This window comes from Geotrypetes seraphini, chromosome 4 (assembly GCF_902459505.1).
Source record: "Geotrypetes seraphini chromosome 4, aGeoSer1.1, whole genome shotgun sequence".
Lineage (NCBI taxonomy): Eukaryota > Metazoa > Chordata > Amphibia > Gymnophiona > Dermophiidae > Geotrypetes > Geotrypetes seraphini.
Genome location: NC_047087.1, coordinates 85,265,960 through 85,279,344, shown reverse-complemented (window position 1 = coordinate 85,279,344; position 13,385 = coordinate 85,265,960). Strand labels below are relative to the sequence as shown.

The 13,385-nt window shown below is 50.7% G+C and overlaps 1 protein-coding gene across 4 annotated transcripts in view; it reads right to left on the bottom strand.

Moving 5' to 3' along the window:
• The window catches only part of LOC117359556 (multidrug resistance-associated protein 1-like), a 128,267-nt gene that overhangs the window by 26,217 nt on the left and 88,665 nt on the right, over positions 1-13,385 (bottom strand). For all 4 annotated transcript variants that reach the window (XR_004539264.1, XM_033942530.1, XM_033942531.1 and 1 more), the window contains exon 20: positions 684-839. Coding sequence is in view for 3 of the 4 variants with exons in the window: in XM_033942530.1 (XP_033798421.1) it covers positions 684-839 (156 nt within the window). In the remaining variant the exon portion in view is untranslated. The remainder of the gene's footprint in view (positions 1-683; positions 840-13,385) is intronic.

The window sequence follows — 13,385 nt, the reverse complement described above, 5'->3', positions numbered from 1 at the left end:
TGGCTGGTCAAAACTGCATTTTCAGGTAAGCCCCTTCAGTGTGTATATATATATATATTTCTTCAACCTTGTTAATAAGCAAGAAATGATTCCACAAATCAGGGTTCTGTGATTTCATATGTATTTTGCAAATGTCCATTAATACTTCTGATCAAAGGAAGAAGACTAGAAAGATTCTCAAATACAAGTTACCTCCCTAATTCTATAAACTTGCATGCACAAATTTGTGCACGCAATTTACAGAATAAGGTCAGTTGTGTGCTGTTAACAGCCAATTACTGGCATTAATCCTTATTAATTGGCACCAATTAGTTGCATGCCCAACTGCCCCTAGTAGCTATTCTGCAGTACAAGTTGTGTGCGCAAATTCTATCATGCACAATTTCTAGGGGTGTGGATGTAGGTGGGGCATGGGCGGGTCAGGGACATGCCTAGGAGTTAGTGTTCAGCTTATAAAATACTAGGAGTTACACACTTAATTGCCCACAGTAAGATGCAAGCACTTATACCAGCCTTTGACATGGCATAAATGCCTGCATCTAACGTTAGGCACAAAACTGCGGATCTGCGCAGAATTGCATTATACAATTTGTGCTTAGCGTGCACCAGCCCAGTGCCAAAATTTGGCACTCTTTCTTGAATCTACTCCTTTATTGCTTTATTTTATTCCTTTAATTACTTACTTGGATGGAGAGATACAGGAATCCCAGTGGGAGGATAACCAGAATTGAGAGCGGTGTGGCAAACCCAATGATGAGGATGGTCCCTGCAACATCGAGCATGCAATTCAGCCAGGTGCGGAGGTAATAATGGAAGCGTTCGTCAATCACATAAATATCCTAGAATGTTAACACATATACACAGGAAACTTGTATTGTTTTATTGAAAGGTTTTAGGATTCTATCCAACCCAAAGGCATATGGAAAAAATTATACTAAACAAGTTCAGTATGTCTGTCTGGGGGCAGGGGGATAAATAACTGACAATTTCATGGAACATAAAGCACAGTTACTTACCGTAACAGGTGTTATCCAGGGACAGCAGGCAGATATTCTTGACTGATGGGTGACGGCACCGACGGAGCCCCGGTACGGACAATTTTAGAGTGATTGCACTCTAAGAACTTGGAAAGTTCTAGCAGGCCACACCACGCACGCGCGAGTGCCTTCCCGCCTGACTGAGGCGCGCGGTCCCCAGTTAGGATAAGCCAGCTAAGAAGCCAACCCGGGGAGGTGGGTGGGACACAAGAATATCTGCCTGCTGTCCCTGGATAAAACCTGTTACGGTAAGTAACTGTGCTTTATCCCAGGACAAGCAGGCAGCATATTCTTGACTGATGGGTGACCTCCAAGCTAATAAAAAGAGGGATGGAGGGAAGGTTGGCCATTAGGAAAACAAATTTTGCAAAACAGATTGGCCGAAGTGTCCATCCCGTCTGGAGAATGCATCCAGACAATAATGAGATGTAAAAGTATGAACTGAGGACCAAGTAGCAGCCTTGCAGATTTCCTCAATAGGAGTGGAACGGAGGAAAGCTACAGATGCTGCCATAGCTCGAACTCTATGGGCCGTGACCGAACCTTCCAGTGTCAGTCCGGACTGAGCATAACAGAATGAAATGCACGCTGCAAGCCAATTGGACAACATACGTTTAGAAACACGACATCCCAATTTATTCGGATCAAAGGACAGAAAGAGTTGTGGAGATGATCTGTGGGGCTTAGTACGGTTTAAATAGTAAGCTAAAGCCCGCTTACAGTCCAAAGTATGCAGAGCCTGTTCTCCAGAATGAGAGTGAGGTTTCGGAAAGAAGACAGGCAGAACAATGGATTGGTTGAGATGGAATTCAGAGACAACCTTAGGGAGAAACTTTGGATGAGTACGCAGAACCACCTTGTCATGATGAAAGACTGTAAAAGGTGGATCCGCAACTAGTGCATGTAGCTCACTGACCCTCCTGGCAGAGGTAAGAGCAATAAGGAAGACCATTTTCCAAGTGAGGAACTTGAAAGGAGCTGTAGCCAAAGGTTCAAACGGAGGCTTCATTAAGGCGGAGAGAACCACATTGAGATCCCAGACTACAGGAGGAGCCTTAAGAGGTGGTTTCACATTGAAAAGACCCCGCATGAATCTGGAAACCAAAGGATGAGCTGAAAGGAGTTTGCCATGAACTGGCTCATGAAAAGCAGCAATAGCACTGAGGTGGACTCTGATGGAAGTAGACTTGAGACCACAGTCAGACAAAGAAAGAAGATAATCTAACAAGGTCTCCACTGCAAGGGAAGTGAGATCATGATGATGAAGAAGACACCAGGAAGAAAACCGTGTCTACTTCTGATGGTAACATTGCAAAGTGGCCGGTTTCCTGGAGGCATCCAGAATAGAACGAATGGGCTGAGATAAAAGAGTATCATGTGAAGTCAGCCCGAGAGATACCAAGCTGTCAGGTGCAGAGACTGGAGGTTGGGATGCAGAAGGGTCACCTGATGCTGTGTAAGCAGAGAAGGAAACAGTGGAAGAAGAATAGGCTCCCTGGAACTGAGTTGAAGTAGAAGGGAGAACCAATGTTGCCTGGGCCACCGTGGAGCGATGAGAATCATGGTGGCCTGTTCCCTCTTGAGCTTGAACAGGGTACGTAACATGAGAGGCAGAGGAGGGAAAGCATACAGGAACAGATTGGACCAATCGAGGAGAAATGCATCTGCTGCCAGACGGTGAGGAGAGTAGAGTCTGGAGCAGAAGAGGGGCAGCTGGTGATTGTGAGGAGCTGCAAAGAGGTCTATCTGAGGAGTGCCCCATTGAGCGAAGATGGACTGTAGAGTCAAAGGATCGAGAGTCCACTCGTGAGGCTGGAGAATTCTGCTGAGATTGTCCACTAAGGAATTCTGTTCTCCCTGAATGTAGATAGCTTTCAGGAATAAGTGGTGATCTGTGGCCCAAGACCAAATCCTCTGGGCTTCCTGACACAAAAGGCGAGAGCCTGTCCCACCCTGTTTGTTGATGTAGTACATCACAACTTGATTGTCTGTGCATAGTAGTAGAATTTGAGGAAAGAGAAGATGTTGGAAAGCCTTGAGGGCATAAAACATCGCTCTGAGTTCCAGGAAATTGATGTGATGCTTCTTTTCCTGGGCTGTCCAAAGGCCTTGTGTTTGGAACTCATTCAAATGAGCTCCCCAGGCATAAGGGGAGGCGTCGGTGGTGATGACTAGTTGATGAGGAGGTAGATGGAACAGAAGACCTCTGGAGAGATTTGAGGATATCAACCACCATTGTAGAGATTGACGAAGAGATGATGTCACAAATATTTGCCGTGAGCAAGGATCTGTCGCCTGGGACCACTGAGTAGCTAAGGTCCATTGAGGAGTGCGTAGGTGAAGACGTGCAAAGGGGGTGACATGAACTGTCGAGGCCATGTGACCTAAGAGTATCATCATTTGCTTGGCAGAGATGGAACGTTGTGGAAGCACCTGCTGACATAGAGATTGAAGATTTTGAAGGCGGTTGGATGGCAGGAACGCTCTCATGAGGACTGTGTCCAAGACCGCTCCAATGAATTGAAGTCTCTGAGTGGCGATGAGATGAGATTTGGGTAGATTGATCTCGAACCCCAGGAGTAGAAGAAAAAGGATGGTCTGGTTGGTGGCCAGGAGCACTGTCTGAGAGGAAGTGGCCTTGATTAACCAGTTGTTCAGGTAAGGAAAGACCTGAAGATGGTGAGAGCGTAGAAAAGCAGCCACCACAATCAGACATTTAGTGAACACTCTTGGAGAGGAGGCAAGACCGAAGGGCAGCACCTTGTATTGGTAATGACAATGATTGATCATGAAGCGGAGGTACTGTCTAGAGGCCAGATTGACCGGTATGTGAGTATATGCCTCTTTGAGATCGAGGGAGCATAGCCAGTCGCCTTGAGTGAGAAGAGGGTAAAGAGTGGCTAAAGAGAGCATCTTGAATTTTTCTTTCACCAAGCATTTGTTGAGATCGCGAAGATCTAGGATGGGTCTGAGATCTCCTGTTTTTTTGGGAATCAGAAAATAACGGGAGTAGAATCCCTGCCCCTTTTGATCTAGAGGAACTTCCTCTATGGCGTTCAGAAGGAGGAGGGATTGAACCTCTTGAAGAAGAAGGGAAAACTGAGGAGTGTTCAAAGCAGACTCTTTTGGCAGACTTTGAGTAGGAAGAGTCTGAAAGTTGAGAGAATAGCCGTGGCGGATGATGTTGACGACCCACTGATCCAAGGTGATGATTTCCCAACGGCTGATGTAAAAAGCAAGACGTCCTCCTATGGGTCGTGGAAGATGGGCAGATGGTAGAACACTGGCTATGCCCTGGAGAACCAAGTCAAAAGGGTTGGGTAGACTTTTGTGGTGGAGGAGGCTTTACCTGTTGTTGCTGTGCTGGCCTAGGAGTTTGCCTTTGCTGTTGGCGCTGACGTCTAGGCTGTTGAGGAGCCGGTGGCAAAGGACGAGCCACATAGCGGCGTTGGTAGGCCGATTGTTGCCGAAAAAGCTGGGCAGGGGGGGTTTTCTTTTTAGTTTTCAGGAGAGTATCCCACCTAGTCTCATGAGCAGAGAGTTTTTGCGTAGTGGAGTCCATGGATTCTCCAAAGAGCTCATCGCCTAGGCAAGGAGCATTAGCTAGGCGGTCTTGATGGTTGACATCAAGTTCTGAGACTCTGAGCCAAGCCAGATGACGCATGGCAACAGACATGGCCGTGGCTCGAGAGGTCAGTTCAAATGTGTCGTAGATCGACCGGACCATGAATTTCCGAAGCTGTAAAAGAGAGGAAGAACATTGGCGAAAGGCAGATTTCTTGCGGTCAGGGAGGTACTTTTCAAAAGCAGTCAGATTTTAAATGAGATGCTTCAGATAAAAAGAAAAATGAAAGGCATAATTCCCTGACCTGTTAGCCAACATCGCATTCTGGTACAACCTTTTGCCAAATTTATCCATGGTCTTAACTTCTCTGCCAGGAGGGACTGAGGCATACACACTAGCTCCTGTGGATTTTTTAAGTGTGGATTCCACTAAAAGAGACTCATGTGGAAGTTGCGGTTTGTCAAAGCCAGGAATGGGGATGACTTTATATAAGGAGTCCAATTTACGAGGGGCTCCTGGGATAGTCAAAGGTGTCTCTAGATTCTTGTAAAAAGTCTTCCTCAAGATATCGTGGAGGGGTAATTTCAGAAATTCCCTTGGAAGCTGGTCAAAATCCAGTGCATCAAGGAACGCTTTGGATTTTTTGGACTCAGCCTCCAAGGGAATAGAAAGAGATTCACACATCTCTTTCAAGAAGGAGGTGAAAAGAGGTAGCATCAGGTTTAGAGGACGGATCTAAAACAGAAGGATCCTCTTCACCCGATGAACACTCCCCCTCAGAAAGAAGAGGCTCTTCGGAGTCACCCCACAGATCAGGATCCCTAACTTGGAAGCTGCGGTCCCGGGACTCCGGTGTGGAGGGTTCCAGGTGTCGGGTTTTGTGTGTCGACTTACCGACCTCAGAGAAGCGGTACTGGGAGATGTTAAGGGCTGTATCGGTGCCGAAGTTTGCACAGCCTGGTGTAGAGCTCTCGGTTCTGGTGCCAGGATAAGCATGGAGACCGAGGAAGCAGAATGTACCGGCACCGACAAAGTGGACGCTGACAATAGTGGCTCAGACTGGACCGGGACTGGAAGGTTCAGTGTCAATAAAGCAGGAAGGAGCTGCTGCAACTGCTCCTTAAGTTGCACCTGCAGGACTGCAGCAATCCGCTCGTCCAGTGAAGGCACCGGTACCGCTTTTTTCTTCTGTGGTACCTACGGTGCCGCTCGACACCCCGAAGAGGAGGAACCCGAGGTCGAGGGGCTAACCTCAATCGGGGCGGAGCGCTTCCGCGGGCGCCTCGAGGTCGGCAGGACTGGGCTCGCTGCTACTGAGACCGGAGGACGCTCCAGCGAGGAAGGCTTCTTAGCCGGCTTACCTGAAGGATGCGACGCCGGTGCGGTGTCGACGAGGTGGGTGCCGACTGAGACGGGGCCGATGTCGGTGCCGGTGCCGTAGGTTCAGACATCTTGGCACCAAATAAGAACCGTTGTTGGATTTGACAGTTTTTCAAAGTCCGTTTTTTTAAAGTGGCACAGCGGGTGCAGGTGGACGCCCGATGGTCTGGACCCAGACACTGTAAGCACCAGTTGTGTGGGTTGGTGAGAGAAATGGGCCGTGCACACCGCTGGCACTTCTTAAACCCGGGTTGGGGGGGCATGAACGTAAAAACGGCTTCTGCCAAATCGAAGGCCGAGGCCTCGATGGTGGCAACAGGCCCCGCTGGGGCGAACCGAAAAAAATGTAAAGTTTTTTTTTTTTTTTTAAATCAAAAAAAGAACAAAAGAAAAAGAGGAAAAAAGATTTCCTGAAGGTTTACGTGAGCGGGAAGCGAAGAAAAAATTATTTTCAATAGCCGTTGAAAAGGACGCGTCTTCTTAGCTCCGCGGAAACTAAGAAACTGGGAACCGTGCGCCTCCGTCGGGCGGGAAGGCACTCGCGCGTGCGCGGTGCGGCCTGCTAGAACTTTCCAAGTTCTTAGAGTGCAATCACTCTAAAATTGTCCGTACCGGGGCTCCGTCGGTGCCGTCACCCATCAGTCAAGAATATGCTGCCTGCTTGTCCTGGGATAATGAAACCTTCCTACGTTGTATAGTATATTAGGAGATCACTGGAGATAATTATAAATAAGTAATGAGTTAAAAATTAATATAAATTTTGTGATGGGTCTTCAGTTTTCTTCAGTTTGTTCTATTCTTTCCTATTTGGGTTTTTGAGATTTATAAACAACATGATGAAACCTGGCATTTGGGGGAAAAATAGTAAAAATATATGGAGTTAGAAAATGAAACAAATTGAGAGACAGATTCCAGCAAAATTAACCTCCCAAAATATGACCTAATGCCATGGGAAAAGGAGGTCCAGCTTCGATAACATAGAAATTTTGACTGAAAATATAGCAAGTCAGTTTAAATGATGGAATTTCCTGCTCTTCCAGCCCTACCACCCCAGCTGCCTTGGGTCTAGGACAGTTCAGTGCAGCCTTTCATCATACCTAGTTCTATATGGCCATTTCATCACTGGCAAGTGCTTTGCTTACTGAAGCTGCCATTCCATCGGAAAAATATCATGGTAAAAGAGGGGTCATGTTATAGAAGGCTTGCCTCCCCCATTGGTGCCTAAGTCCCAATTGGACAGGTAAAAGAAGGCTTCCGGGGTTGGTGAAAGAGGGGTAGTACTGATCCCCTTGCGCCCCCACTGATGTTTCAGGCCCAATTGCTTCAAGGTTTGAAAGACGGGAGAATGTTCCCCACTGGCTCTCTGAGACAGCATGGGGTCAGCATGTGTCAGACTCCTCAGCTCTTCAGGTGAGCAGGGTGGAGGGCAACACAGCGTAAAGGGGCTGACTCAACATCTGTCAGACTTGGCATTTGTCAGACATCTCATGAGCAGCCCATTCAGGTGAGCTGGGCAGGGGCCAACTCAGCACGATGAAACAGCCCGTCCTTAAAGGGCCGCAATGAAACTGCTACGATTAAATATCTCGCACTGAAACATCCCATTCCCAGCTACCTGTTCCCCTACAATTATCCCCTTGCAACCGTCCTACCACACAAAGGCCCTGATTCTATAAATGATGCATGCTAGGAGCCGTTGAGTGGAATTGTCAATCCATTAGGCACCATTTATAGAATCACACCTAGTGGTGCCTAAGTGGTCTTAGGCAACAGTAGGCATTGAATCCTTAGGCACACTGCCATTTAGGCCAGGGTTTTCTTGGCTTAAATGAGTGAGTCTAAATCAAGCTACACCCACCCAGTCTGCCCCTAGCCATGCCTACGTGCTGGTAGGTGCCTCCGTGTAGATGCCTACCAAGTTAGGCACCTACCGGCTAATTAATTTTTTAAACCTTTTTAAATTGTTTTTTTAAAATTGCACTTTCAGTTAATGGCACTGATTAAGAAAATTAAGTGCCTAGATTGGCTAAGTGCGCTGATATAGACACCTATCTTCAGGCAGCATTTATAGAATCTGGGCCAAAATGCCCCATAGCACAAACACTCTCCACAATTGCCCCACCCCCCCACAAACTACCCCACCACAAAACCCTCAAGCAAATGCTCTATTATCCCACACTCTGCCTTACTGCAAAAAAACTACCCACTGAAATAAATGCACAGCTGTAGAAGTTATTTATGGAGCAAAGAAATATGATAGTGTTCCTCCCCTACTAATTACACTGGCTTCCAATTTTCTATCATATATCATTTAAAATAACATCCATAATTCATCAAATTATTCATACTAATTTACCACTGATTTTATATGGTTTCTTCTCTGCTTCTGTCAACAACAATTACTAGTCATTCTCTCTCACCTGCACGTGATTGTGTTGTTAAAATTTCCTGTGCATGCGCGCATGTGTTGTAGTTCGCTGTGCGCAATTGTGGTTGCGCTGAGTTGTCTTGCGCGCAATTGTGGTTGCGCTGAGTTGTCTTGCGCGCAATTGTGGTTGCGCTGAGTTGTCTTGTGTGCAATTGTGGTTGCGATGAATTGTCTTGCCGCAATTGTGGTTGCGCTGAATTGTCTTGCGCTCAGTTGTCTTCGCGCTTTTGACTTACCACCGTACAGGTACAGTCTATAAGTCTGGCTTTTTTGTTTTGAGACAGTTATGAGCCTTTTTTGCTCCTCATGCATTCCATTTGTTTATTTGTAGATATCTTGGGGAATCTAAACATGCTCTTAGGAAGTTATAGTACAGCTTGTCCAGCACACTTCCCCAATTGCCTTTTTTTTAACCCATGCTCTTCATTGAGGCCAGAAAAAAAGTTGTGGGTCCTGTACAATGGCATCAGAAAAAAAGAAACGGGTATTAAACCCTCACCAAATGTTACCATAGAACAGGGATTCCCAAACCTATCCTGGAGAAGGCAGGTTTTCAGGATATCTACAATGAATATGCATGAGGCAGATTTGCATACCAAAGAGGCAGTGTATGCAAATCAATCTCATGCATATTCATTGTGTATATCCTGAAAACCCAATTGGCTCGGGTTCTCCAGGTTTGGGAATCAGTGCTAACCCTTTTATCCCAGGACAAGCAGGCATGATATTCTCACATGTGGGTGACGTCATCTACGGAGCCCCGATGCAGACAGCATTTCAAGCAAACTTGATTGAAGATTCAAGCTTGCTGTGCTGCATCACGCATGTGTGCCTCCTGCTCCACTAGAGGGCGCATCCCATCCTCGTGGTCTCCAGTTCGTTTTTTTACGCTGTGCTAAGAAGACACGTTTTTTCTTAGCTCTGCCCCAGTGCCTTCTTTGCACCGCGATTTGTTGTTTTTTCTTCGTTAAAAGTCGCTGTGCGTATAAATTTTCTTTCTTCTTCCTGCTCGTCGCGCTTTTCGCGCTTTTTTCTCGCGATCCGGGGGCTCCCGGGTCATCGCGGCCACGTGGCCTGATTGGCCGCGGTCGCCTGGACTTCCTATGTCCCGGCCCGTTTCGGGCTTTAAAAAGTGCACCGGGTGCGAGCGTCTTCTATCACTTACAGACCCGCATCGCTGGTGCATCCTCTGCCTGGGGGCCGATCATCCAACAGAAACTTGGCCCCGGTGCGCAACCTTCCAACACCGGGCGCTCCGTCGACGACGGGCCCGCATGGTGGACCTATTTGCTGCTGATCAACCCTCGACCTTGGCCTCGAGATTGGCCCCGGCTTCGGCCCCGGCCTCGATCTCGGCCTCGGGTACCTCGGCCCCGGCTCGGGACTTGACCTCGAAGACCCCGAGCTCTCAGAAGTCTTCGGCTCCGGGTAAGTCCCCTCTTCCTTCCTCAGGTTCCATACCTCCAAAGAAGCCAACCTCGGGGACAATGGCCGGACAACGGGGGAGTTCCTTGCCCACGGCCCCGGCGAAACCCCCGAAGACCTCAGGACGTGCCTCCACCACTCGGGAATGCTCTGAATCGAGATCGCCCCTGGTGGAGTGCACCACGGCCTCGGACATGCCATCGATGCTGTCCGTGCCGGTATTCCAGGAGCTGCTCCGAGCAATGATCACAACGGAGCTCTCCGCTGCCATGGCTCACCTTCAACCGGCCTCGACCTCGACCTCGCGTGCGCCGGACCAGCCTGAGTAATGCGTTGAGACCCCTCGAGGCAAAGCATGCCGTTTTCGCTGCCTCTCTTCTTCCTCGGATTCCTCTCCGAGGCACTCGAGGCGCGCGTCCCCGGCGGAGCACCGCGGGGCGAAACGAAAATCGAAGCCCCTCTCTAAAAAGGCCCGGAGTTCGCCTCCGGCTCGAGGCCGCTCTCCCTCGACCCGATCGGGGGGACCGCTACGGGTTACCGAGTTGTCTCTCACTAACCCACAGCTCCTACTGACTCCCCCTCAGACCGGGGCTCCAGTCCGAGGCTCCAGGCTTTCGCTGAGGGAGTCCGGGGAGGGGTCCCCGACCCGACATCGGTCGGTACCCTGTACCCCGGCGGCGTCCCCGAGGGGCTCCTCGAGGCGACGCAGGTCCTCGACCTGGGAGCGTTTCCATAGCGCGTCCCCGGCGTCGGATCAAGGGTCCGAGCGAGAACCTCGCTATTCGAGGGAGGCTTCCCCTTCTTTCTCGGCGAAACGGAGGTCTCGGTCACCGTCCCTGCAAGGGGCCACGGGATCCCACCGACCTTCCTTCACGAGGTTCGTCCAGGACATGGGACGTGCCCTTGACTTGGACTTGCAATCCGACTCGAGGTACTCCAAGGAGTACCTGGCTGAGCTGGATATGCCTTCCCCGCCCCGAGAGTCCCTCTGGCTACCGCTGAACCTGGTACTCCGGCAGACCCTCATAAGGAACCTCGAGACTCCCTACATGGTGACGGCGGTCCCATCTAAAATGGAGTCTAAGTACCGAACGGTGCCATGCCCGGGGTTTGAGCAACCACAGTTGTCCCACCAATCCTTACTGGTGGAGTCTTCTCTGAAGAAAGCTCACCCCTCTAGAGTGTCCACGGCGGTTCCTCCTGGACGTGAAGGCCGGACACTAGACAAATTCGGATGCCGTTTGTATCAGAACTCTATGATGGCCTCTAGGGTCCTGAACTACACTTTCACCTTTTCCTCCTACCTGAAACACCTCATTGGGCTGCTGGCTTCCTTCTCGGGGGACCTACCTGCCCCTCGCCAGGCAGCGTTTGGCCTCCTCCTCAAGGATTTTTCCAACCTCCGACTACACTTGTTCCATGCCGCTTACGATGGCTTTGAACTGTCTTCCAGGGTCGCAGCCTTCGCGGTGGCCATGCGCCGACTGGCGTGGCTAGGGCTCATCGATATGGACCCTAACCTGCAAGATCGGTTAGCTAACCTCCCTTGCGTCGGGAAGGAACTGTTTGACGACACCATCGAGGCAGCTACGAAACGGTTGTCGGAACACGAACGTTCCTTCGCATCTCTCGTCCAGCAAAAACCTAAACCGCAAGCCTCTCGCCCCTTCCGGGGATTGCCTCGCCACTACCCCCAGAAGTCTACTCCAGCCTTTTCCAGACCGCCGCCTCGCCGCCCCCAGGCTCACTCTAGGGCTCCACCAAAATCACAGCCCACTGCGCCTGCGAAGCCGTCTCCGTCCTTTTGACGGGATGAGCGGACGGGGGCGGGCCCCCTCCGCACCTCCACCTGGTCTCCTTCCCATCGGGGGCCGCCTACAAGCCTACTACCCTCGCTGGGAAGCCATAACGTCGGACTCATGGGTCCTTGGCGTGATCTCATCAGGGTACTCGCTCAACTTTCGGGAGGTTCCTCCCGACAGCCCACCAAGTGCATGTCCTCCCAATTGAGCGCAGCTGTCCCTCCTCCTCTCCGAGGCACAGGACCTCCTTCGCCTGCAGGCGGTGGAACTGGTTCCCCAAAATCAAAGGGGCCAAGGGTTTTACTTCCGATACTTCCTGGTACCGAAGAAGACGGGAGACCTGCGCCCGATCCTGGACTTGAGGCGCCTGAACAAATTTCTGACGAGGGAAAAGTTTCGGATGCTTTCCCTTCCGATTCTTTACCCCCTGATCGACGAGGGCGATTGGCTCTGCTCCCTCGATCTGAAGGAGGCCTACACCCATGTTCCGGTGCACCCTGCTTGTCGCAGATTCCTCCGCTTTCAGGTGGGGGACCTCCACCTACAATACCAGGTCCTCCCCTTCGGCCTGTCCTCGTCCCCCCGAGTCTTCACGAAGTGCCTCGTAGTGGTCGCGGCTGCCTTACGCTCCCAGGGTCTGCAAGTATTCCCATACCTGGACGATTGGCTGATCAAAGCCCCGACCATGGAAGGGGTTATCTCAGCGACCCGACAGACTATTACTTCGCTTCAGTGTCTGGGGTTCGAGATAAACTTTCCAAAATCCCAGCTGTGCCCCTCTCAGTCCTTACAATTCATCGGGGCCGTGCTGGACACGGTCCATCTTCGTTCCTTCCTCCCCCCTCAGCGGCGGGAGGCGTTGGTAAATCTGAGCCGACAGGTATCGAGATCGACCTCGGTCTCGGCACGACAGATGATGACGCTCCTCGGCCATATGGCCTCCACAGTCCACGTTACCCCGCTTGCTCGCCTTCACCTGCGGTTACCACAGTGGACGTTGGCATCACAATGGCGTCAGGATCGGGACCCGATCAACCGCCATGTGACAGTGACTCCTTCCTTGCAAAGATCGCTCCGTTGGTGGACCAACTCTTCGAATCTTTCCAAGGGTTTGCTCTTTCTCGCCCCTCCACACCACAAGGTCCTAACCACGGACTCGTCGGAGTACGCTTGGGGGGCTCATGTAGACAGTCTACACACTCAAGGTCTGTGGACCACAGAGGACCGTCGCTGCCACATCAACGTGCTGGAGCTCCGGGCCATTTACCTCGCCGCGGTGGCCTTTCAGCATCTGCTTCACGACCGGGTGGTTCTCGTCCGCACAGACAACCAGGTGGCGAATTACTACGTAAACAAGCAAGGAGGGACGGGGTCTTGGCCCCTCTGCCAGGAGGCCTTACGGCTCTGGGAGTGGGCAGTCTCCCAAAACATCTCCCTTCGAGCGGTTTACATCCAAGGGGAACAAAACTGCCTGGCGGACAGGCTCAGCCGCCTCCTCCAGCCACACGAGTGGTCCCTGCATTCTCAGATGCTGCGACAGGTGGGGGACTCCCCAGATAAATCTGTTCACCTCCCCCAACAATCAAAAACTGCCTCTCTTCTGTTCAAGGATATACTCCCCGGACCGTCTCGAGGCCGATGCCTTCCTCCTAGATTGGGAGGGAAAATTCCTCTATGCGGTCCCGCCGTTTCCTCTGATTCTGAGGACGCTGGTCCATCTAAAATCTCTGAGGGCCACTCTGAACTTG